The sequence below is a fragment of the Helobdella robusta genome (genome assembly GCF_000326865.2).
Source record: "Helobdella robusta unplaced genomic scaffold HELROscaffold_97, whole genome shotgun sequence".
NCBI lineage: Eukaryota > Metazoa > Annelida > Clitellata > Rhynchobdellida > Glossiphoniidae > Helobdella > Helobdella robusta.
In genome coordinates this window covers 115080-139900 of record NW_008705551.1, presented here as the reverse complement: position 1 = coordinate 139900, position 24821 = coordinate 115080, and the positions used below count along the sequence as shown (strand labels likewise).

General features: G+C 37.2%; 2 protein-coding genes across 2 annotated transcripts; one reads left to right on the top strand and one right to left on the bottom strand.

Annotated features, from left to right (window-relative positions):
- Positions 1 to 267: 267 nt before the first annotated feature.
- Positions 268 to 14258, bottom strand: HELRODRAFT_116695 (hypothetical protein). The gene is made up of 36 exons (XM_009033734.1): positions 14221 to 14258; positions 13868 to 13988; positions 13687 to 13785; positions 13400 to 13537; positions 13058 to 13179; positions 12693 to 12782; positions 12399 to 12552; positions 12104 to 12280; positions 11765 to 11926; positions 11371 to 11608; positions 11005 to 11209; positions 10694 to 10889; positions 10393 to 10554; positions 10097 to 10231; positions 9556 to 9711; positions 9235 to 9391; positions 9096 to 9156; positions 8868 to 8955; positions 8304 to 8415; positions 7847 to 8009; positions 7478 to 7567; positions 7109 to 7327; positions 6870 to 7006; positions 6607 to 6731; positions 6381 to 6511; positions 6048 to 6256; positions 5672 to 5885; positions 5401 to 5546; positions 3896 to 4155; positions 3672 to 3722; positions 3334 to 3555; positions 3044 to 3116; positions 2672 to 2766; positions 2356 to 2517; positions 1988 to 2203; positions 268 to 1747 (listed from the first exon to the last, which is right to left on the bottom strand). The coding sequence occupies exons 2-36, from the start codon at positions 13868 to 13870 to the stop codon at positions 1082 to 1084; spliced, it is 5634 nt and encodes a 1877-aa protein (XP_009031982.1). The 5' UTR covers positions 13871 to 13988; positions 14221 to 14258; the 3' UTR covers positions 268 to 1081.
- Positions 14259 to 19738: 5480 nt separating this feature from the next.
- On the top strand, positions 19739 to 24002 carry HELRODRAFT_91226 (hypothetical protein; the record flags this gene model as incomplete). Its single annotated transcript, XM_009033733.1, has 14 exons — positions 19739 to 19891; positions 20139 to 20318; positions 20523 to 20598; positions 20708 to 20775; positions 20880 to 20963; positions 21066 to 21155; positions 21573 to 21668; positions 21743 to 21829; positions 21979 to 22038; positions 22192 to 22325; positions 22656 to 22762; positions 23084 to 23217; positions 23446 to 23682; positions 23871 to 24002. 14 exons carry the CDS (start codon positions 19739 to 19741, stop codon positions 24000 to 24002), a joined length of 1638 nt encoding a protein of 545 aa, XP_009031981.1.
- Positions 24003 to 24821: the final 819 nt, after the last annotated feature.

Sequence of the window (24821 nt, the reverse complement as noted above, 5' to 3'; positions counted from 1 at the left end):
ACGAAAGACGGGCCCCTCTTGGCATTCGTACCAAGTCACACCGACATCACTTTAACAGTTTACCATACCTAGTCAGTCATTAATCTCATTATTATTTATACAGAATCATTATTATTCATTATTATTATTTAGATTCATTATTATTCATTATTATTTATTTATACAGATTTCAGAAATGTCATAAATATCTCTATCAGCATTAGTCTTTTTTTAATTGATAAAAGCCAAAAATAGGTTAGAACCATCAGAGTCAAGTGAAACAAAAGCCACAGTTTGTAAATTTATTTCTTGAAATGCACATATACATGTACAGCTCAGTCCTTATATAATGAAAAACAATAATAATAGTAATAATAATAATAACAAATAATAATAACAAATAATTCCTACAAAGTGCAGTCATAATTACTACATTAATATTAGATTACACAGTTCTACAAGAGCTTGGACCTAGCATATATATATATATATATATATATATATATATATATATATATATAGAGAGAGAGAGAGAGAGAGAGAGAGAGAGATGTATGTATAAATTTTTTCATTTATATTAAAATAAGTAATTCAGTAAATAATAATAATAATAATAATAATAATACGAACATAATACAAAAATACGTAGTAATAAAATACATCTGTATTTAATGTATATACATTTTATTTATATGTTGGTATATAATACTAGTAGATTCACATACATATGTATGATATATATATGTATGTATGTATGCCAGGAGGAAATAGTACTTTTATATAAAAAAATTACATAAAAAGTAAAATTACTTATCTATGATGACGTAATTAAATAAACGGACACGAACACACATTCACACACACTTTCACACACACATTCACACACACACACACACCCACGCACATCATTTACGAACAGTAGATTCATTACGATAACGTACACTATTTTGTAATATTTACATGAATGAATATCGAACGCCATAAACATATCAGGGTGATTAATCAATTAAAAAAATCAGTCAATCAATCAATCAATCAGTCATTAAAATCAATCAATTAATTAACTAATTAATTAATTAATCAATCAATATATAAGCTTATTCTAAGAGTCATCATCATCTTCATCCTCATCATTAACAGTAGATCCTTCATCATCTTCATCATCATCATCAACGTCGTTATCAACGTCATCATCTTCTTCTTCTTCCTCTTCATTTTCGTTATCTTCCTCATCAAAATCCACCTCCTCCTCGATCAGCTCCTCACCTATCACGCCGTCGTCATCGTTGACGTCATCATCAAATTCTTCCTCGTCCTCTTCTTCATCTTCCTCCTCTTCCTCATTATTCAGGCGGCCAGTGTCGCTACTCTTCGCGCCACAGTTCTTAGGCAACTTGACAGCATTTCTTAGCAAGCCTAGATGCGTAGAAGCAGAGTTAGTTGTCTCGCCTGCAAAGTAGCGCTCGCCAAATTTTTGTATGTTTTGAATAGCTGATGATGAAGACGGTTGAAGCTGTTGTGGCTGCTGTCTTGGCGTCTTTTCTCTCGACTGATGGCTGTCGTTGCTGGTTTTTGAGCTGTTTTCAGCAGGAGACATAGCTGCACGCTGGCTAATCTTTAAGGTAGCCGTCGTCGTCGGATTGTTGCTTGTGTGGTGTGAGTTGTAGTTTGTCGTCGTCGTCGAGGGTCTGTTTGCAGTTGATGTAGTTGTTGAGGAGGATGGCGACGGCTCTAGCAGTCGATCGTATAACTCTTCCGGAAAATTGTGCTGTTGTGCAATTAAGTAGTTGAATTGATCATTTCATCAAGCCTCTCATTGTGATTGCAGAGGCAAATCATCTCGCTTGAATCAAATTCTCACTTACAACAAACATTTCAGTATCATAAACCATCCTAGACTTACGAAAAAACGCAACTACAAATCCACCACATCTACACATATAAGAAAACAATCCAACACATGACACACACAGATTTGCAAATCTTCCACAGCACAGATTACACTTACAAGCTGTCTAATGAGTGAGTGCCATCTGGAATCAACGTCAAAGCCCTGGTTCTTAAGCAGCCAGTCTGCAAGGTCCATTAACATTGGCGCCTTCATACCTGATATCTTTTTACCGGTGTTCCTGTTTACCACTGTCACGTTCTCTTCGCCCGTCAGATCGTTCAGTGTCAGGCGCATGGGGTCCAGACGCATTTTGCGACTCTGTTGGTGGTACTTCTGTAGTGATGGTGGGATAGGTGTGTTTGTGTCAGTACGGGAACGTATGTGTAGCTGAGATTTGCGTCAATAGATTAACTGACCACAATCATCTCATACAAACACGCACACGCAGACAGACAGACAGACAGACAGACACACACACACAACACCTCATTATCAACGACATATTCGGGATGTAGATCGAGCCAGTCTTCGAGTACTTTCAGCGTCGGTGCCTCCTCGCCAGACAGTCGACTTCCATCTTGCGTGTTGTACACTGGAATCCTCGTATTCAACATGGCCTCTGGGTTTTTCGAGTGCCTCAGCGTTTTCTGTTTTTTTTTGTTAAAGTGGAGAAAAAAAATTTACTTGAAATCGAAACTCGAAATATAGTTTATTGAATATAGTTTATTAAAATTTATATTTAATAAAAAAAAAAAACTATATTTATTAAAATATAGTTTATTAAAATATAGATTGACCAACCATATAGTCGTCATCAGCAATATTTTCAGCACTGTAGCTAGAGTTCACGAGTACCTCGTTGTCACTGTTATGTTCACTATGGTACATCTTCTTAGCTGGGTGCAGTCACGTTTTGTTCATTCATTCATTCATTCATTCATTCATTCTTTCATTCATTCATTCATTCAACAATTCATTCAATTTTTTGTCTCGGTAATCATTCATCTTTTTGGATCAATTTTTTCTATTACATCAATCAAAAAATGCGTCATTCAAACTTTCAATGTTAATTCAATTACTAAGGACAATTTTTAACTAACATTTGTTTGATAACTGCTGCTGCTACTACTACTACCACTACTACAAGTACTGCTATCACTATCAAAATCTAACCTTTTTCGAGATCATTATCGTGCTTTGACCTCCTGTACCTTCTTTTCTGCAGTTTTAATTTCAATCCTTCAATCTGCAGTGAGGAATGGATGAGAAAATGAAAATTTATAACAACCATAACTAAATAATAACAACATCCAAATTTTACACCAATCAGCTAGCCAGAGAGCCAATCAACCAACCAACCAGCCAACAACCCAGTCAGCCAATCAACTAATCAATCAATCAATCAATCAATCACTTAATCAATCATTCAATCAATCAACCAACCAACCAACCAACTAGCCAACCTGCTCTGAAGCATTGCTATGCACTAGAGTGTAGTCGTGACCTCCACCTCTGCTCGGTGTCGTCGGCATGGATGACTGCTCAAAACTATTATCAGCACCCCCACCATAATAGGGGGCCTGGTGATGATAGTGATGCTGATGATGGTGCCGGTGATTCATGCGCCATCTACCGACTTCGACGCAGTAGCATATGTTCTCCAGGCGATGGAATATCAGGCGGTCCTGGGTTTGGGAAATTGTACAAGACAGATGAATGAATGAATGAATGAACGAACAAATAAACGAATACATGAATGGTGAATGGATAAATGAATGAATGAATGAAATAAATAAGTCACCTTTGGCCAGCCATTATGTGGACGAGATCCAATCACTTCATCGTCACCTCCCTTCATTAGTTAAAACAAAAATATCATACAAAACAATGATTAATAATTATTATTTTTAATTTTTATTATTACTTATAATTTTTATAATTAATTATAATTTTTATTATTATTTATAATTTTTATAATTATTATTTATAATTTTCATAACTATTATCATCAACAAAAACACACACCTTCACGCCATTCGTCAAATCCTTGGCATCATCATTGCCCTCTCCCTTTGCATCATCATCTCCAGCAACTATCTCTTCCTTGACTTCAGTGCAGTCTCCAGTGAGAACGTCATCACCACCATCACCATCGTTGTTGTCATTGTTACCAGCATCATTCCCATCATCGTCGGCATCATCTCTTTCCCCCTCCTTCTTAACCTTGACCTTGACCTCTTTCTTCATGAGGTCGTTGTAATCTGTGGGCGACCCGGGGTTTGAACCTGTTGTTATTATTATTATCATTCAAAAACAATAGAAAAAAGATAGACAAGAGAGAGAGAGAGAGAGAGAGAGAGAGAGAAAGAGAGAGTTATAAACAACAAGGGATACAAAAGAAATGATAAAACAGAGAAAATAAAGAGCCAAAGACAACAAATAGTATAAAAATAACAACAACACACGTTTAGACGACATTTTCCCCCGAGATCGGGGGTTGCCGTTTGGCTACCTATGATGAAACCGAAATACCCCTCGACGCCATCCACATCTGTCACTCGCCTCAGTATCACGCAACCCCGCTTTCACCCGGTCCTTCTCCACCTGCTCTCTCCATCCCAATCGCGGACGACCCCTTCCTACCACTCCTTCAACCTCGAACTCCAACGCTCGCCTAATCCCGACCCTTTCATCCCTTCTCAACAAATGTCCATACCACCGCAATCTCGATCTCCTTATCAATGTCACAATGTCCTCATTCAGTCCCATCATTGACATCAGCTCTGTACTACTCCTCCTATCCTTCACTTTAACCCCACACATCATCCTCACCATAGCTCTTTCAGCCCTCTGCAGTACACTTTCCTCCTCTCTCCTCAACACCCAAGTTTCACCACCATATACCATCGCTGCTCTCACTCATGCTTTATATATCCTCCCTTTCATCTTCACTGACCATTTTTTTCCACACAATACCCCACCCAGTTCCCTAAATTTCATCCATCCTACACGAACTCTAGCCGTAACTGCGCTCAAACATCCTCCATCCGCGTTCAGCTTATCCCCTAAGTAAACAAAGCTTTCCACTCTTTCAATACCACCACTCAACCCCGTCCTTGCGTCCGTCCTATTAATCACACCATGAACACATTTCTTACATTTGAACGTGCCTTCCACCTTTTTCAGCGCCCCCCTCACACCACTACATCTCTTATGCACCCATTTCTGACATCCTATACACAATACCGAGTTAGCTTTCACTCTCCTATCACATACCCCACAGGGGTCTATTTTACTTATCACTCGCTCCCCACCTTCCCCACTCACCATTACCTTCGTCTTACCAATATTAACTTTCAACCCTTTCTTTTCAATAACACTTTTCCATCTGTCAAATTTTAACTGCAATTCTTCCATGCTATCAGCCATCAAGACTAAATCATCTGCATACAAAATCTCAAATAACAACCCCTCCATTATGTTTCCACACACATGGTATAAAATGGTATAAAAATAAATAAACAAAATACCTCTATTGATATTTTTCTCATCCTTTTCGTTATCATCATCGTTGTTGTTGTTATTATTGTTACTATTATTAGCGGCTTCAGCGTACTTCCTGAACGAGAGATTCGGATCGAACTGTATGTTAACTTCAGTCCTTGATACGCCATGCCTGTGATGTGAGGTGAGGCGAGGCGAGGAAGGTTTATAGAGTGCAGTGCAAGTGAAAACCGAAAACAACACACACACATCCCACACATACACAGCCCACACACACACACACACACAAACACTAACTTAGCGGCACCAATTAGAAGATCTCTATCATGCTGTCCACAAATCCACCAGTCAGGCAGATAGGAGCTAGGCTGACATAGCAACAGCTTCTCATCTAGCTGGGGGTGGAATATTATCTGCTCCCTAATCTTATTTAGTAGATCTATCCGAGCTAGACTTCGATTTGCACGCTCCTCAGTTATTGAGGTGACGTACATATTGTTCGGCGGACGAGCTAGAGGGATTTGTGAACAATTTGTCGCAAGTTAGTGTGATTATTTGGAGAAAAAGTTGACACATCATTCAATCTAATGAAAATTCTAATTAAACCAAAGAAAATTACATTAGACACAAATACAATTACAACGTAACAGTAGGCCGAAGAATATGTACTCACACTCATCTTCAGATTGAAGTCTATGGCAGACACGCATGCACATGTGGTAGAAAGCCTTGAAGTATTCAGTCAGCGTGTCGTCATTCTTGCGATCGAGTCTCGCCAGTGTCCTGAATGTATCCCAGATGTACGTCCCTGTCACGTCCCTCTCCACCCCGTACGTCGACACGACCCGGTAGAATTCCGTCTCCTCTCTTCTCGTCCAGTTTCTAAATTTTGAGAGAAAGTAACAGAGATGAGTAGATAAAGGTAGTTTACCATTTTAGTTGAATACACCAGGCATAAAGTACAGAATAGAGGAGAAGGTAGAAAAAATATGAGCAAAAAACTTACAGTTGTTCAGCAAGCCTGAGTGGGTTATCCCCGACACTTTCCAGTCTGACAGATTTGAGATGATTGGGACTTACGTAATGAACGTCCGCTCCTTCGCGCTGATCCTTCAGCTGCTCACGTCTGTGCAGCTTCTGAACAGGCGAGACAAAACATCATTTAAAATATTATCAATACATATAATAAATAACAAACCCACGCACACACACACACACACACACACAGTTACCTTAGCAACTTGTTCCAATTTAAGCATGCCCTGCTTGTGACACCTTTGGAAGCTGGTAATAATTCTCCTGAACCTAGTGTTCAGATCAGAAGCACTAGGGAAAGGTAGCTTACCATTTTCAAGGGCTGTTTGATAAAAAAGTTTTACTTAAAGTTTAAATTTAAAATATCACTCTCTCACGATCGTTATCACTATGTTAAACCACGATCATCGATATTGACACGATCACCATCACCATCATCATTGTAACCATGACCACCTACCTCCACCAGCCTTGACACTTCCTTTGTAATCATATGAAACGTAATCGTCGTCGTCATCATTGGTCAGCTTCTTTTTCATTTTCTTCTTCCTTCTACCTCTCTTCTTCGGCCTCATATCATCCTCGTCCTCTTCCTCTCTGAGAATGAAGTGTGCGAATGTTAAATTCAATTTTAAAAATCACAAAAAAACCTTAACGCAAACATAGACGCCACAAATTCGCAATCTCGCAAAAACCCACTTGGGCTCCTCCCCATCAGAATTCTGTTCAGCCAATAGGGCCTTATCATCCGGAGGCCCACACCTCTTGAGGAAGCAGAGGCAGGGGTCCTGCCTAATTTGATTGTACTTTTCGTAGCCGTGCTTGTAGACTCCGACCAGAAGGCTCTTGTCCGCCTCCCGGTCCCACCAGAAAACAGGCTGATCTACGTCTGCACACATTATCGGGATTGATATCTCACTGGTGGTTGGTGGGGAAATTTTTTGGATTATTAAAAATTAGTGAATTAGGGACACAAAATGGAATTAGGTGAATTGATATAGAAACAAAGCAGAAACTAGCAGGTCAAAAATTGTAAGGATGTATAAAAAAATGATTGACAGGTCTAACCCGACGTGAGCACCACTCAAAATCTGTTCAGTGTATCTTCCAATTATCTCAGTCTTCAGGTAGTACAGCAGTCTTACACGCAACAGGACCCTTGAAAGTATTTTCGCTAAGTTTACATTATATCAGTAAAATCAAACAAATCTCTGTGCATGAATTCTATCTATCTATCTATCTGTCTATCTATCTGTCTATCTATCTGTCTATCTATCTGTCTATCTATCTGTCTATCTATCTATCTATCTATCTATCTATCTATCTATCTATCTATCTATCTATCTATCTTTTCACTCATCAATCAATCAATCAATCAATCAATCATCAACCAATCACCGATAAATTAACCAATCAGTCAATCAGGCAGGCACACACTTGTTAGACTGCCTCTTAAGATGTTTTCGATAACTCTCATCAACCAGTATGCCATCGACGTCAATATCCAACTTGAGCAGGTCGTCGTCCAACTGTGTCCTCTTGTTGCCATCCTTCTTGTACTTCTTGCCCTTACGACCCCGGGGCACTGGGGCCGAGAGCCCTGAAATGAATGACGACGGTGATTGGTTGAGTTTTTGGCGTTGTTTATCAATTGGTTGATGTTTTGGGATGGTTGACTGATATCCAAATAAAAAATATAGTAGTCTAAATTTAAAAACTAAGAGCATAATAAACAGCATATGATCGGCTGAAAATTCTATACAACAACAACAAATAGCAACGAACATAACTGCAAGTGGCTAACGATATAACACAATACAACACAACACAACCCATACAACAAAATACACGATACAATACCACACACTAAAGAATACAACATCAAAAAAAGTACCTGAGTGATTCTTATAATCCTTTTCAAGCCCATCTTCAGACGGAGATATAAGGTCGAATATGAACTTTTTTATCTTCTCATCACCCTCATAATGGTACAGGCTGAACATCAGCTGTACAATTTAGAAAAAAAAAATTAATAAACTCACCAAAATATATCATTAAATAAATAAAAATCACTAAAAATGATGTGGAGAACTTTAATTATTTAATACAATACTTTTATTTACACTACATAAGTTATAACCACATCTAGCAACCATGATGATCATACTAATTGTGCAACAACATACTAATTGTACAACAACAAACTAATTGTACAACAACATACTAATTGCACAACAACATACTAATTGTACGACAACATACTAATCACACAACAATCAATTAATCAATCTTCGTTTTGCGTCCAGAGACCCGGTTCCCCGAGGTAGGACTAATCACACAACAACATACTAATCATACAACAACATACTAATTGTACAACAACATACTAATTATACAACAGCATAAACTATTACTACTACTACTAATAATAATTATACAAAAATTGTATTTTACCAACCATAGCTCTGGTGATTGTGATAACATCTTCAACGCTTAACTTGTGTTTAAATCTTCCATGTCTAAGTATATCCTTCCATCTTCCCCATCTATTTGTGCGTATGCATGTATGTGTTAATGTGTATGTATGTATGTGTGTGTGCATGTATGTGCCAATATGTATGTATGTATGTGTGTGTGTGTGTATGTACAAATATAAAATTAAAAAAAAAACTATAAAAAAACTGACCCAAATATGAGAAGGGTCTTCTCAACTTTGAAGCAATCGGACCTAGTATATGACCTGGCACCTTTCCCATCGTCCCGACTCCATTTTCCACCCTTCTTCTTCTTCCTCCCTGACCTTCGACCTCCTCCGGCCCCACCACCATCCGAGTCGTCCTGAAACATCTCCTCATCGTCGTTATTGTTGTTGTCGGTGTCCGAGTTACTCGAATCCAGATCAGACATGTTGACGATGTTGTCTTGCCGACCGTAGCGACTCGTCGTCTTACGCTGCCTCGGCACGTCCATTATAAGATTTGTCTGTGAGAGACGTTGGTAGGTTGGCGAGGTTAGTTTGGAAATATGGGAGTTAAATAAGTTGAGTACTTACTACAACTTGCTTCCTATCAATAGAAATAGTTTGTATAGTTAAAATAGTTTGGCAAAAACTTCTGAAATTAATTTTTCTAGTAATCCCTTATAACCTTTCCTTTGTTATTTTCCACATCCACCTCTGCTTTCTTGGCCCACTTTTGCCAGAAATTTGGATCATCAATGTCGATATCTGTCCTGTTGGAAGACATGTTGAAGCTGGCCTTGGCGAAGGTGGATCCCTTCGCGCCCGATTCTATCTGAATTACCTAATTAGGTAAAGAAAGATTATTCGTTTGTTTTTTTTTACTTTTTTTTTAAAAAACAAAGTGAGCTCATCAGATGTAAATGTTATTTATTCAGTAGCTATCATTAGTTCAGCATGATTGCAGTCATCCATCGTTAAAAATTTGAATCAACAATCACGTTAATGATTGCCAGATTTCTCACAAACACGATCCTAAATCCAAACATTGTCCTTTATATCTACCTACATATCACCCTCATCCTCTAGACATCATCATCTACGTATCAGCTCCATTCTTTAGACTTCATCATCTATATCTACGTATCATCTATATCATCATTTGCATAATTATCACCCACCGCCATCATCTATATAACATCTATATCATCATCACCATAGCAACAAACTTGAGTTCGCCTCTGTAGTATCTGTTCAATGTCCTCTTCACAGAACTTTTCACCGGCATTATCCTCTTCCATGAGGGCACCGTAGGCACCTCTCTTCAACAAATCCTCTATCTCCTTCTTCGATAGCTGGTTTTGCTGCGATGATACAAATAAATTGATATCTTATCAAACAAACGGATAGATATACAAAGCGAAACAAACGAACAAAGATCGACAAACGAAGAGACAATCTGCCAACTAAATCAACCTACCAAACAAACGAACAAGCAACCAAACAAACAAACAAACAAACTTACAACATTCATTTCCTTGCTACCAATAGACTGAAGGACTGCCTTATCGAGACCGAGTTTGAGTGAGGCCTTATCAAACATCTCTCTCTCGTACGTGTTGCGCGTTATCAGCCTGTACACTTTCACTGACTTCATCTGGCCAATCCTGTGGCAACGAGCTTGAGCCTGTAGTAGTGATGAGAATGATGACGATGAAGATGATGATAAAAAAAGCGGAGAAAGATGACGAATAAGATAATGACAAAGAAAATGATGACATTTTTTAAAAGGTAACAAAGAAATTGAAAAACTTTTCATAAAATACCTGCAAATCATTCTGCGGATTCCAATCAGAATCAAATATGATAACGGTGTCTGCAGCCGTGAGGTTGATGCCCAGGCCACCAGCTCTGGTGCACAATAAGAACACAAATCTATCTGACTCTGGCTTGCTGAATCTATCTATGGCCTCTTGTCTGAGGTTGCCTCTAATTCGTCCATCAATCCTCTCATACGGGTACCTGTTTGATTGAAAGTGGGGGAAAATTGAAATTTTGACAAGCACACAAACCCGGCCATCCATGAACCAAAAAGCCAGGCAGCAATAACGAACAGAACATGAACGTAGTAACATACTTCCTGTGTATGAGATAATCCTCTAGAATGTCAAGAACTCGAATCATCTGGGAGAAGATTAACACCTTGTGTCCGTTTGCCTTCAGTTTTGGTAGCAATTTGTCAACTAGGACGAGCTTGCCCGAAGATGTTATTAAAGCCTGGTAGTGTCGCTCGAGATCACCTCTTTGCACATTCAACTCGCTCAATATTTGCTCTTCAGCACCTTTTGTGGCATTATTTTCACGTCGCAATGAGGGATTGTCGGAATTTTACTTCCACAAACATTTCATTGAATCATATAATAACTTTTTAACATCATGCTAAAATAATTTCTCAAGTTGTAAGCGAATAAGAAATAAGTGAAAAAGAAACAAGTCAAGTAACCATTGACGAGATAGGGATGGTTGCAGCACTTTCTCAGCTCCATCATTGTGTTCATCAGATTTGGGACGTTTGCTGAATTGGAACCCTTGGCTAGAAAGAAAAAGTTCCTTTCAAGGATGGCTCTGTAGTACTTTTTCTGAATGTTTGTCAGCTCCACTTCCACTATTGTTTCTTCTTTTGGCGCCAGATTCTTCTCGACATCTTCCTTCAACCTCCTCAACATCATAGGTTTTAAGAGCTGTGCAAAAAAATTGTTTCATTGAATCAGCATGATTCTTAAAATCATTTCAACTAAACTACTAATTTTCAAATGAAATAACTTAATAGGTGAATGATTACAAAATGTTCTCGAAAAAAATATCTAAACCACAACAAGTAAAAAAAAATAACTTACAGCTTTCAACTTATCAACTTGCGATTCAGTCTCTAGCCTTCCAAATTCAGCCATGAAAGCATCAGCAGAGCTGAACTGTTTGGGCTCAAGGAAGCTGAGCAAACTAAACAACTCATCCACATTGTTCTGCAGTGGTGTGCCTGTCAGCAGCACCCTATGTTCCTGTTTTTGAGATAAATTTGTAACCAACAAGTATTTTTTAATTGTTTAGATACAGAATCTATCTATCTATCTATCTATCTATCTATCTATCTATCCATCCATCCATCCATCCATCCATCCATCCATCTATCATCATCTCAATTATCAATTTAAAAAATAGAGCCATAGAACACTAACCAGATCAAAGCAGGACAACCCCTGCAGAAGTTTACAATTTCTATTCTTGAGCCTGTGCGCCTCGTCAATGATGGCCACCCTCCAATCAATCTGACTCAATTCATCAAAGTCGGATATGACGCACTCAAACGTAGTGACCAGGGCGTGGAACTTGCAGATGCTCGTTAACCTGCTGCCCTGATATAATAACAAATATAAACCAATCAATCAACCAACCAACTAACCAACCAGCCAGCCAATCAATCAGCAAATCGATCAACCAACCGATCACAAACTCCCGCAAATCACAACCAACCTTATCGTTAAAGTAGTACATCTCATACTGTTGCAGCATGTTTCTACTAGCTTGTGAGCCGTGGTAGACGATGACATTGAGATTCGTCCAGCCCTCGAACTCTCTCTGCCAATTTCCAATCGTCGAGAGTGGTACCACGACCAAAAATGGACCCCTAATTAGTGATTAGTGAAAAGTGAAATTAAGCTAAATAACTGCTGTAACGAAAATAGTATTTAATACCAGTATGCAAAACAATGAACTAATAAACTCGGAAAAAAAAACAAACAGACACATTTACAAAAGATGACCAACCTGATTCCATAATCAAAAACTTCCTGTAGAAATGAGATGCTTTGTATTGTCTTGCCTAGACCCATCTCATCAGCCAGTATGCAATTTTGCCTATTAGTTTTAGCAATTTAAATTATTCATCGACAGAAATATTAATCAGTTTAGTAATGCTACCTATCTTTCAAGTTATGAAAATGTTAAGTACTAACAACAAGCATGTGCACATGCAACAAAAAAAAACAACAAATAGAACAACAAAACCAATCAATCAATTGATCAATCAACCAAACCAATCAATCAATCAATCAATCAATCAATCAATCAATCAACCAACCAACCAATCCATCAACTAACCAACCAATGAAACAACCAAAACGGCCACTTACTTATTGTAATAACTGAACGTCAGCCAGTTGAGTCCCTCCAGTTGATACTCTCTCAGCGTGTTTCCATTCTTGTACGACTTACTCTCCTCAATAGAACTCCACTCCTTTGAACTTGGCCTTGGCTTGTACTGCAAGAAAATTATACCAATCACTCAATCACAATGATTACGAATGTGTGATGTTGAAGATAGTGAGTGTATTCATTACAAGATAATGATGACAAATATGATATTGAAGAAAAACAACAACAAATATGATACGAATCCAATCACATTAGCATCACTCTCTCCACAAGATCATCACGCCAAATCTGCATTATCAAACACTCTACAAGTCAGCAACCTTGCATAACTCATCGCTGGGCCTATCCTTCCGCTTCAAGTAGGCCTCAATCTTGCTCGGGTCGACATCCGCTTCCAGTTCCCAGGTAGCATCCTCATAGGGCAATGACCTCCAGGTCACGAGGTAATGTGTCACTTGCTGCATTCAAAATATAAACATTAGACAGCAAAAGAAAGCAAAAGACGGACAGACCCATCAGAAACAAAACCGTACAAGCAGACAGACAAAGAAACAGACGGAAAGAGAATGAACGAGATACATAGAAACAAAGAAAGGACCAGACAGACCTGTTCAGTGTCACTTTCACTGGATGGTTCAATGGTGGTGGCCATGTCAAGCACCCTATCCACTTCAACGTAATCTGGGTTGAAGAGGTCTTCTTCATCCTATCATAATTATTAATAAATAATTATATTAATAATATAAACCATAATATAAATTATAATTATAACGGGTAACGAAACGGACCATTTCTTGATTGAGTGGCTGGTAAGCTTTTTTCAATTTGAATCTTTTTATTTTTGAGAGGACCCTCTTGTCACCGAGGAATAATTCATCGGAGGTCTTCCATTCGCAGTGGAGGTAGGAGCTGTATTTGACAGGTTATTTGTTATGTGGGTAATGCTTAAAAATCATTGAGTCATCAATCAATCAATCGATCAATCAATCAATCAATCAAGCTAGCTACCCAATTATACATCTGCCTATTGATTCATTCATTCATTTATTCACCAATCTAACCCTTAATTCCCCACAGAAAATATTCAACAACAACAACGACAACAACAACAATGGCGAGAATTGAAAAAAACAAGACTAACTAGTTCTTATATTTAACAAAGAACTCCTCCACCTCAATCAACTTCTTAGAATCATTACTATCATTGCCACCACCACCACTACCATTAACGACATGGTCAGCATCCAATGACCCCTATAAATAATTATACAGATATTATGATCATAATTTATAAATAAAATATCATAATTATGATAATTGTTAGAAAAAAATATGACACCTCAGTATAATTTCATGTACTAGAGTGATAGCAGGAAGGTGAAATAAAAACAAATTCACCTGCGTTTTCTTCGTTACTCTCACACCGAGAACTTTATCGACGATCAGCGTTGACGTGTCATCCTCAGTTTGAACCTCCTGTTTGGAATTGATGAGAAATATTTCATGATTATGAATCCCAAATAAATACACTATAAAACCAAGCATATACAAACAAACAAACATACATACACAAGCAAGCAAACAAAACAAACAAACAATCCCATAAGAGAACATACATAAACTAACATACCTCCACAAACTCAGGAACTACGGATAAATTGTCCTGAGAATCCTGACTCTTCTCGACACTAAGTGGAATAGTATTAGAAGCAGCTACAGTCGTCGTATTAGCGGTCGCCGGCCTCGCCGCATTACGTTGGCGTGGTTTTTTAGAGACATAATCATCGTTACTGTCGGCATCTGAAAAGTCCAGGTCAACCTCGTCAACATACTTCTTCCTTTGTGCTACTCTCCCTGATCTTCTTGTCTTCAACAACAACAAAAAAGAAAACATGAAAATTTTTAGAATGTTATAAAATTTGTAAAATTATTTATTGTAAGAAGTAGTTATCAGAAGAATCTAAATCAAATATATCAGTAAAAAAAACAGCACATCACTAAACAAAGACAAAAAAACCGTACAAAACAAAACAAAAACGACAGGGACAAAAAAGTTACATTAGTGATGCTATCCTCATTGTTGTCAAGGAATGGAGAGCTGGGATTGGGAGTTGCAATGACTCCAGAATCAGAAATATCGGATTCGTTTTCATCTTTCTTCTTCTTCTTCCTTCTCATGAAAGATGCTGGTGGCCTAGTAAATGTATGAAACATCTAATGTAAATACTAAACATTATTAAAATTTACTCTTTTTCTGAAAGAGTTGAATTTTTATATTGAAATTTGACATTTTTTTTACAGTCAAACAACAAGAAAGCAAATAATTATAAATAAAAGCAACTGAAAATAATAATGCCAACCTCTTTTTCTTCTTAAGCGACCTAGAAAACGCCTTCATATTGTTGATTCTTTCAGGATCCTTGGCCCGACCTTCACTATCTCCCGGTGTGCCCAATAGGGATTCATCTACCTCGCCATCCATTGTGTCCTCGGCCGATCCAGCCAGGAGTTTTGATTTGGGATCTTGTTTTCGTCGTTTTGACGATCCCACTGTTGCAGCTGTTGAGTCTGATCCAGTTTCTGAAAAATGAAATTAAATTGAAACGAATTTGAAATGAAATTGCTATAACAATACTCATCTAAAATACCACACTCTCTTAGTATTTAACACATTTTAAATTATTCTCTCATGGACATTCTTTCATTTATAAAATATTTAACCATCCACATTATTAATTTCTTTAATGTGATCTCCAAAAAAACATTCTCACCATTGTCAACTTTTCTCTTCCACTTCTTCTTTCCATCGGATTCTGTTATCTCTATCTCAATGCCACCAGCCTGTAGAGAGTGTAGTACATGCAAACATCAATGAAATGAAAAATTATGGGCCTCCCAAAGATTATCACACACACTCACACACGCGCGCGCACACACACACACACACACAAACTCACACACAATCACATGCACAACAAAATACAAAATAATTATTCACACACACGCACGCACACACACACACACAATCACATGCACAACAAAATAATCATTCAGGTACGCGCACGCACACACACAATCACATGCACAACAAAATAATCATTCACACCCGCACACGCACACACACACAACAAAGCAATTACACACACGCGCGCGCGCACACACAACAAAACAATCACTCACTCATACACGCACGCGCACGCACATAACAAAATAATTAATCACACACACCACAAAACAATCACTCACTCACACAAACGCACGTACAAACACACAACAAAACAATCCCATCAGGCAGACAAACCTGTGCCTTTGCTACAGCCTGTTCCATTATCTTATTAGATTTCAGAGCAGCCCTGTTTGGAGTTATGACCAGAGAATTTGTGACTGTTCCAGGGGCTTTCTGTATCGTCAAACCACCTCCCGGTCTGGCTGCCAGCACTTTCTGTCGATTTAGAAGAGCTGTGGTAGCATTTGCGGGGTTGTTGTTGTTGTTGAGAATGCTGTTGTTGTTGTTGTTGATTGGTGTGAAGGTTGGACCAGATGACGTGTTTGTAAGGATGAATATCGTCGAGTTTTGCTGGGAACTTGCTCCCACTCCTACTCCTGCTCTGTTGTCCACCTGTCGTCGTTCGGTTTAATTGATTTAAATTCAAAGTGAACAAAACTAAATTAAATCGTTTGATTGAAAAATCTTATTTATGTTGATGGATCAATTGATTGGAAGAATGAATGCTTGAATGGATGACCAACAAATAAATTGATTGAATGTTTATCGCCCACCAGTTGTATGGCAGTCTGTTTGACATTGGGATTGGAACCAGACTGCAGTATGAACTTGTGGGTTTGTTGTTGTTGTTGGACATTCGTGGATGTTGCATTTGATGTTGCATCGAGGTTGACGTTGTTGTTGTTGTTCACTATTATCGCTTTCATCTGCTGTTCTTTGTACCTGTGCAGAAAACTCTGCAAATCTTTCTGAGTAGTTGTTATGACTTTAGGCTGGGCAGGTTGATCTTGAGATTGTGTGGCTAAGATTGAAAATGTCAACTGCTGCTGCTGCTGCTGTGGCTGTTGCACACCAGTCTGAGAACCTAAAATTGGTTTTGGCTGAGGTAGTGTATTTGCTGGGATTCCTTTAACTGTTACACATCTAATCTGATTGCCGGCTAACATTTGTTGCTGTACTTGTGGCTGTGGCTGGGCAGCTAGTAACTGCTGTGGCATCCTAATTGTTGTAGCCGTATTGGCAGCAGTGCCACCTACAACTGAAGCTGTTCCATTGTTGGAAAGTATTAGTTTTTTTTGTTGTCCTACTTGCTGCAAAGCTATCAGTTGTTGTTGTTGTTGTTGGGTATTCATGTCTATACTACTTCCATTACTCAGCCTAATGATGTTGTTGTTGTTGGCTGCAAGTTGAACGAGTTGCTGTCGAGGAACGTTTAGTGTTATGCCACCTGAATTCCTAGCCACTTGTTGAGCATTGTTTGCTGCAACAATCTGCTGAACATTTGCCGCAATGTTGCTATTGCTGTTGGCCAATAACGTTTGGATGGCGTTGTTATTCAATACAATTTGCTGCCCCGAACCACCAGGCCTAATAAGGGGAAGCCTAAGAACTTGATTCGTTCCAGATACGCTTAACATTTGAGCCAGTTGTTGTTGAGGTTGTTGTTGTAGTTGCTGCTGCTGTTGAAGTTGTTGAACAACATTTCCAGGATTTATGATTTGTAACATTTGCCCGCCATCTTGCTGCTTCCCACTCATGGATGTGTTGACTAGTTGAATCGTTTGACCTGAATTCAACTGTATCAACTGTTGTTGCTGCTGTGGCTGCTGCGGAATCTGACCTTGCACAATTTGTATAGTTGATGAATTTGGTCTCAAGACCTGAGCAACGTTGTTGTTTACAAACTGGAATGTGTTGCCAGAAACTTGCTGTTGCTGCTGCAACTGAGCTACTTGCACTTGATGTGCCTGAGGTAATCTTTGTAATGAGCTTGAACCTGGTCCGACGATTTGAATCATTTGGCTTGAATTGGAATTTTGAAGTTGAAATTGTTGATTGGGTGCACCCACAAGCCGAGTCACTACGTTTGCATTGTTGTTCACATTAGCAGGTGTAACTAATCGATTTGTGGAAAGCTGAACAGCTGATCCTGGAGCTATTATACCTTTTAAGGCATTGAGATCACTCACTGACACGTATCGAACCTGGCCTCCCGCTTGAAAACGAACTCCCTGCTGCACTGGTTGATTGTTATTTTGCATAGAACTATTCACATTAGCTCCTATCACAGTTTGTTGACTTGAAGATGTTGTTTGGTTATTTTCACTGTTGTTCATGGTATGCTGTAGAATTTTATTTTTAAAATATTTAATAAATGATTTTTTCAAAACATCATCCAACTATTCCTGTTAGTACTAGCAAACTCAGTCTCAGTCAACCATTAGCATTGTTAGACATTATTAAAGATTGGTTAGTAGTAAAAATTTAACAGTAAATAATAAATAAACAGCACAAGTACAACACACTAAAATTATACAAAATCACCACAAAGCACCAAACAAAGAAAAAATTAAAAGTACTAACTTTTAAGTTTAAAAAAAAACCCCGAAACACAACTCAAACCGGTTTTTATATCATTTAATTAAAGAAAAAAAATTGAGACCAGAACACAGGTAGGCGACAATAAAAGTAAAACAGAATATCAACTCCTAAGGTAAATAAATAAATCACTAACTAAACTAAATTCATCAATTGAAAAAATGAACCAAAGTTACCTTTTTGTCGCAAAATCAGTCCATCAACAGACGAGAAATCCAAAATACGCGATAATTAATTAAATTTCACCACAAAGACGATCGAGTATCATAAAATTTAAAAAATTTAACTTTTGATCAATAAATCAGTGAATTGTAAATCCAAATTTCAGTGTTGTGCGGGTCTGGGATGAACAAAAGATTATAAATAAGTGGGGAAATAAAAAAATATTTTTACCCTAACCCTGACTGAGCGAGCACGTAATGTCGGAGCCCACTCTTACTATCACAAAAACACGAGCAACCATTAAAACGGCGCATTAATACAACGAGATTTTCTCACTGATTGGCTGGTTAAGCTGCTGAAGCATCGTAGCGTTACAATGATATGTTGAGTTGTACGAGAATGAAATCTTTTTTAAAGTGTAATTTTTTTAAGTTTATAAATTTTATAACAATTATTTTTTTATTTATTAATAATAAATGTATATTTATAAATGTAATGATAAAAAAAATTTATAATTTTATTGAAAATTAACTTATAACTTATTTTACCCTGTATCAATTCTTTGATTTCATTGGCTCACTACGGTCACAGGGGTCACAGAAATAAGTTTGTCACAAAACATTATTCACACAAAACTTCCAAAAAATCATGAAAATTTTCTGTTTTACAGTATTTTCATTTAGCACATTTAACTTTTATATAAGTATTTAAATTTATATTTCAATTATTCATACATTTTTCAAAATCATCGTTGAAGGATCACCGAACTGAATGCAAAACATCAATTTAATTTCAAATGTAAACAATTAGTTGGCTAATAGAAAAAATTTCCTGATTACACTAAATCACGTTTTTATTATATTTATAATTTATCTCAATCAGAAGCGAAACCATGTCGAGCAGATTAGCAAACAAATTAACGGCAGAACCTGTCACAAAAGTCGACATTTTTGTATCGTGTCACAATTTATTAAACATGGACACTTTTTCCAAATCGGACCCTTGTTGCGTTCTGTACATTTTCATCGCTGGCCGCTGGATCGAAGTTAGTCCAGGTTTTTTCAGAATAAATTAGAGTATAGTTATAAATATTGGTTGCTCTAATTAATCTGATCTCTTTCAATATGAAAGGAAAACTTAAAAAATATATAGATATACAAATAGAATTTTAATTTTAATAGATAACTTCTATTCAAAACTAATTATAAATCTAACCTAACATAAAAGTAATTTACTAACAATCAAATTCAAAATTTATTACTGACTTTCCTCACTCTCATTAAATTAAATAGCACGGAAGAACAGAACAGATAAAAAATGATTTGAATCCACAGTTCTCAAAAAATTTCACAGTAGATTATTTCTTTGAAGAGGTCCAGAAAATCAAATTTGCTGTCTACGACATCGACAACACAACACCCCAACTCGATGATGACGATTTCTTGGGGCAGACTGAATGCACACTTGGGGAGGTAAGTTATTTTTAGATTTATTCACAAAATATTTAAAAATGATAAAACTAGAGTTTTTACTAAAAACTAAAATAACTTACATACATGTAAACATGTTTATAATGCTATTTATAATACATATTTATAGACTATATTGATTAATTATTTATTAATTAATTATTATTAATTGATTAATTATTAATTAATTATTTTATATTCAATCAGCTGGTATCAAACAGTCCTCTAGTATATCCTCTGATGAAAAATGGAATGAGAGCAGGCAATGGAACCATAATTGTATGTTTTCTCTCTCCTCGCTCTCGCTCTCTCTCTCTCTCTCTCTCTCTCTCTCTCTCTCTCTCTCTCTCTTTATATTTTTATATAATCTTTTATTTTTTTCCAGTTGAGAGCAGTAGAGCAAGGCAAACAGAAAGATCTGTTATTGATGAAATTTTCAGGCTCATCACTTGATAAAAAGGTAGAAGGAAAGAATGAATGAATGAATGAATGAATAACTGCCTGGATGACTAGATTGAATACCTTTATTTATGTCATTAGTTATTTAATTTTTTCTCTTTAAAGGATTTTTTTGGCTTATCAGATCCATTTCTCGAGTTTAATAAGAAAATGCTTGATGGAGGCTACCAAGTTGTGCATAGAACTGAGGTTTGCTCTTTCTCTCGTTTATTTATTCATTTATTTTTCAGTCGTTCTTTCATTCATTCATTCATTCATTCATTCATTCATTCATTCATTCACCTACCCCAGTACATAAAAAATACCTTGGACCCCGTTTGGAAACCTTTCCAGATTTCAACGTCGAGATTGTGCAATGGAAATTACAGAGAGTCTGTCAAGGTTTTCGTTTATTTTTTCACTTGTCTATCTTTCATTCTTTTACCCATCTTTCAATCTATTGAACCTCTCTCTCTCTACTTCTCCAATTAATCATCCATCTATCTGTCTATCCATTTATATTTCATTGGATTTGTTTGTTCACCTTACTCATCCTTTTCTCCATTCATTCATTCATTCATTCATTCATTCATTCATTCATTCATTCATTCATTCATTCATTCATTCATTCATTCAATCATTCATTATTTCATTATTTCATTATTTCATTCATTTGTTCGTTCATTCATTCATTCATTCATTCGTTCATTCGTTTATTCATTCACTCATTCATCCATTCATTCATTCTCTTAATGTTTACCTTTTTGATAAAAATTTGAAAAAAAAACAACAACAACAATAATAACAATAATAATAAAGGTTGATTGTTATGATTACAACTCTAACTCATCCCCTGATTTCATTGGAAGTTTTGAAACATCGGTGGAAGAACTGATGTCGGCCGCCACTAAACCCGTAATTTTTATTTATTATTATTATTATTATTTATTATTATTATTATTATTATTATTATTATTATTGCTATTTAGATTCAGTGGCCTTGTGTAAATCCAAAGAAGAAGGCAAAAAAATCATCCTACAAAGATTCTGGCACCATCCATTTACTTTCATGCCAAGTTATAATTTGCTTGTTTTTGTTTCTTTCTTTCTCTCATTCATTTATTCATCCGTCCATTCATTTATTTATTTGTTTATTTATTAATTCATTCAATCAATCTTTCATTCATTCATTCTTTAATTCATTAATTTATTCGTGCAATTCAAGATTTCAAAGCAGTTTTCGTTTTTGGACTTTGTATTCGGAGGACTGCATCTTAAATTCTGTGTTAGGCATTATTATTATTTATTACAATTTAAACTTTTCGTATTTTCTCTCTCTCTCTCTCTCTCTCTCTCTCTCTCTCCAAAATCTTGTCGTTTTTTATTCACTTGGTGGTCAAAATTAATTTTTTTTCAGTCATGCTATTTTATTCACCAGGTAGCCATTGATTTTACTGCCTCAAATGGAAATCCCCAGAGCCCCCAATCCCTCCACTACCTCCACCCCCAGTATCCTAATCATTACGTCAGGGCAATTAGGTCGGTTGGTGAGGTCATCAAAGATTACGATAGGTCAGTTACGCTATTGCTGGTAATGGTGATGATGATGATGGTGATAGTGATGATGATGTTAGCTGAGATAATGAGTTTAACAGTGGAATTTTATCCACCGTTAAATTCTAAATATATAAGTTGGTAGTTTTTAAAAATGACAAATAATTGATGACAATTGGTGTCCCCTCTCCAAAATGTTATACATCCATACCCTAAGTATCTAAAAAAATAGATATCAGTTTAGCATGATATCTATTTCAATGATATTATATCAATGGTTGTACAGATAGTGATGTTGTTGATGGTGTCAATAACGATGATGATGTTGATTTAATGATGATACGTCAGTGATCAGCTGTTTCCATGTTTTGGATTCGGCGCGAGAATTCCACCACACATGGAGGTCTCACATTGTTTTCCACTGACATTTAACGAGGCCCATGAACATTGTTATGGTTGGTTGGTTGGTGGATTGATTGATTGGCTGGTTGGTTGATTGGTGGGTTGGGTGGTTGTTTGGTTGGTTGGTTTGCTGATTGGTTGGTTGACTAGTTGATTGATTTGTTGTCAGTGATGACGATGTGATTTGATAGTGACGTCACTTGATCATGTGGTCATGAAGTAATAATGATGATTATGTCGCGTGATAATGTTTTAACGAAATGATTTTTTTTGTATTTAAGTGATGACTTATTATTAATTATAGGTGTAACATAATTCATAATTAAATATAATAATATATCTAATTCCTAATCCGTAATTTTTAATTAATTTAGGCATTCAAGGGGTCCTAGAGGCGTATTATTCCAGTTTGCCACGTCTGCAGTTGTACGGCCCGACAAATTTTACCCCAATCATCGAGCACATTGGAAGTCTGGCGGCCATTGCTCACAACATAAGACAATCATATGTATGTGTGTTTTTGTGTGTGTGTGTGTGTGTGTGCGTCTGTACGTTCGTGTGAGCTTTGTATGGATTTTATTGTTTGCCTTTAATTTGAATGTATGTTTTGCGGTTATATTTGCAAGTTTTTGACACACAGATATATACACATACATATACACGCACATACACACACACCCATACCTAGACATACACACACAAACCTAAACAAACACACACATACGTCCACAAGCAGTTGTACTACGTCTTACTAATTATCACGGATGGCGTTATATCGGACATGAGCAACACCGTCAGAGCCATAGTTAAAAACTCCACCCTACCCCTGTCAATCATCATCGTGGGAGTCGGGCAGGCAGAGTTCGACGCCATGGATAGGCTGGATAGTGATGATGGACTGCTCAGGGATCAGTGGGGTGGCGTGGCTCAAAGGGATATTGTTCAGTTTGTCCCATTCCGGAATTTTGAGCGTGTTTGTTTGAAAGTTTTTCAATTTTTTTTTTGTTTTTTGTCACTGTCATCATTAAAATCATCAATTTCGTCATCAATTGCACTTGCCATAGACTAACTACATTCGTCGTCGTCATCATCACGACCACCAGCATCTCATCATCATCATCATGACCACCATCATCTCATCATCATCATCATGACCACCAGGCCTCACAAGAAGCTCTGGCCAAGCAGGTATTGGCAGAACTGCCTGACCAGGTTGTCTCTTATTACCAGGCCAACAAAATCGAACCGGGCAAGCCTAGGTCCGATGTTGACGAGCAGAAGGTTCTTCTATAAACTACTATCGTATAAATTATCAAATAATTTAGATAATAATAATATTAATTATATAATAATAATTAGGTAATTTAAATAATAATAATCATTAAAATATAAAAATTTATAAAAATGCAGTTGGCCTATCTGCAGAGCACAGCCTCATCTTCAGCCGGTCATCAACCTCAGCAACCAGCGGTCCCATCTTCATCATCATCATCGCAACTCCCTCCCCCACATTCCCTCTCATCACAGGGTGGTCCTTGTCCTACGTACCCTTCAACGCAGCAGCCACCATCATATCCCCCGCCTCCATATTCATCCTATCCTCCTCAACTTAACCAAGCTGCTCCATACCCCCCTCAATTCAACCAGGGCCCTCCCTATCCTTTACAACCAAGTCAGGGGTATCCTTACCCCCCTCAAGTACCCCCACAATTTTCCGTCGGTCAACAATCGCACCCACATGCTCAAAATACACAGTTACCATACCCAACCCCAGGCGTTTAAGATATGCCCGACAGTTGCTGGTATTTTTGTTGTCTTGGTGTTCAGAATATTTTTACAAGTGCGTCGTATGTGTCCACATTTCAGGTACCACAACCTCTTCTTGTTTTCGCGCACTTTTATTCGTAAAATTTCATACGAAGAAGCTTTTTAAATAATTCTCTTTTAATCATTTGTAAATGTTATTATTGTATGTTGTTTTGAAATCAAATAGTATACCCACACATCCACACACACACACACACACACACACACACACACACACACACACACATATATATATATATATATATTTTTACAATATTCTATAAATTCTACCGAATGTTTTGCGTC

Bases quoted from the DNA above. Each gene is read 5' to 3' on its own strand.
- HELRODRAFT_116695 (XM_009033734.1), bottom strand. The intron at 11,609-11,764 runs GTAAGTTATTTT...TTTTTTGCACAG, and splicing joins AAGTTGATAAGTTGAAAGCT to CTCTTAAAACCTATGATGTT. The intron at 10,232-10,392 runs GTAAGTTTGTTT...GTATCATCGCAG, and splicing joins GTAGCAAGGAAATGAATGTT to CAAAACCAGCTATCGAAGAA.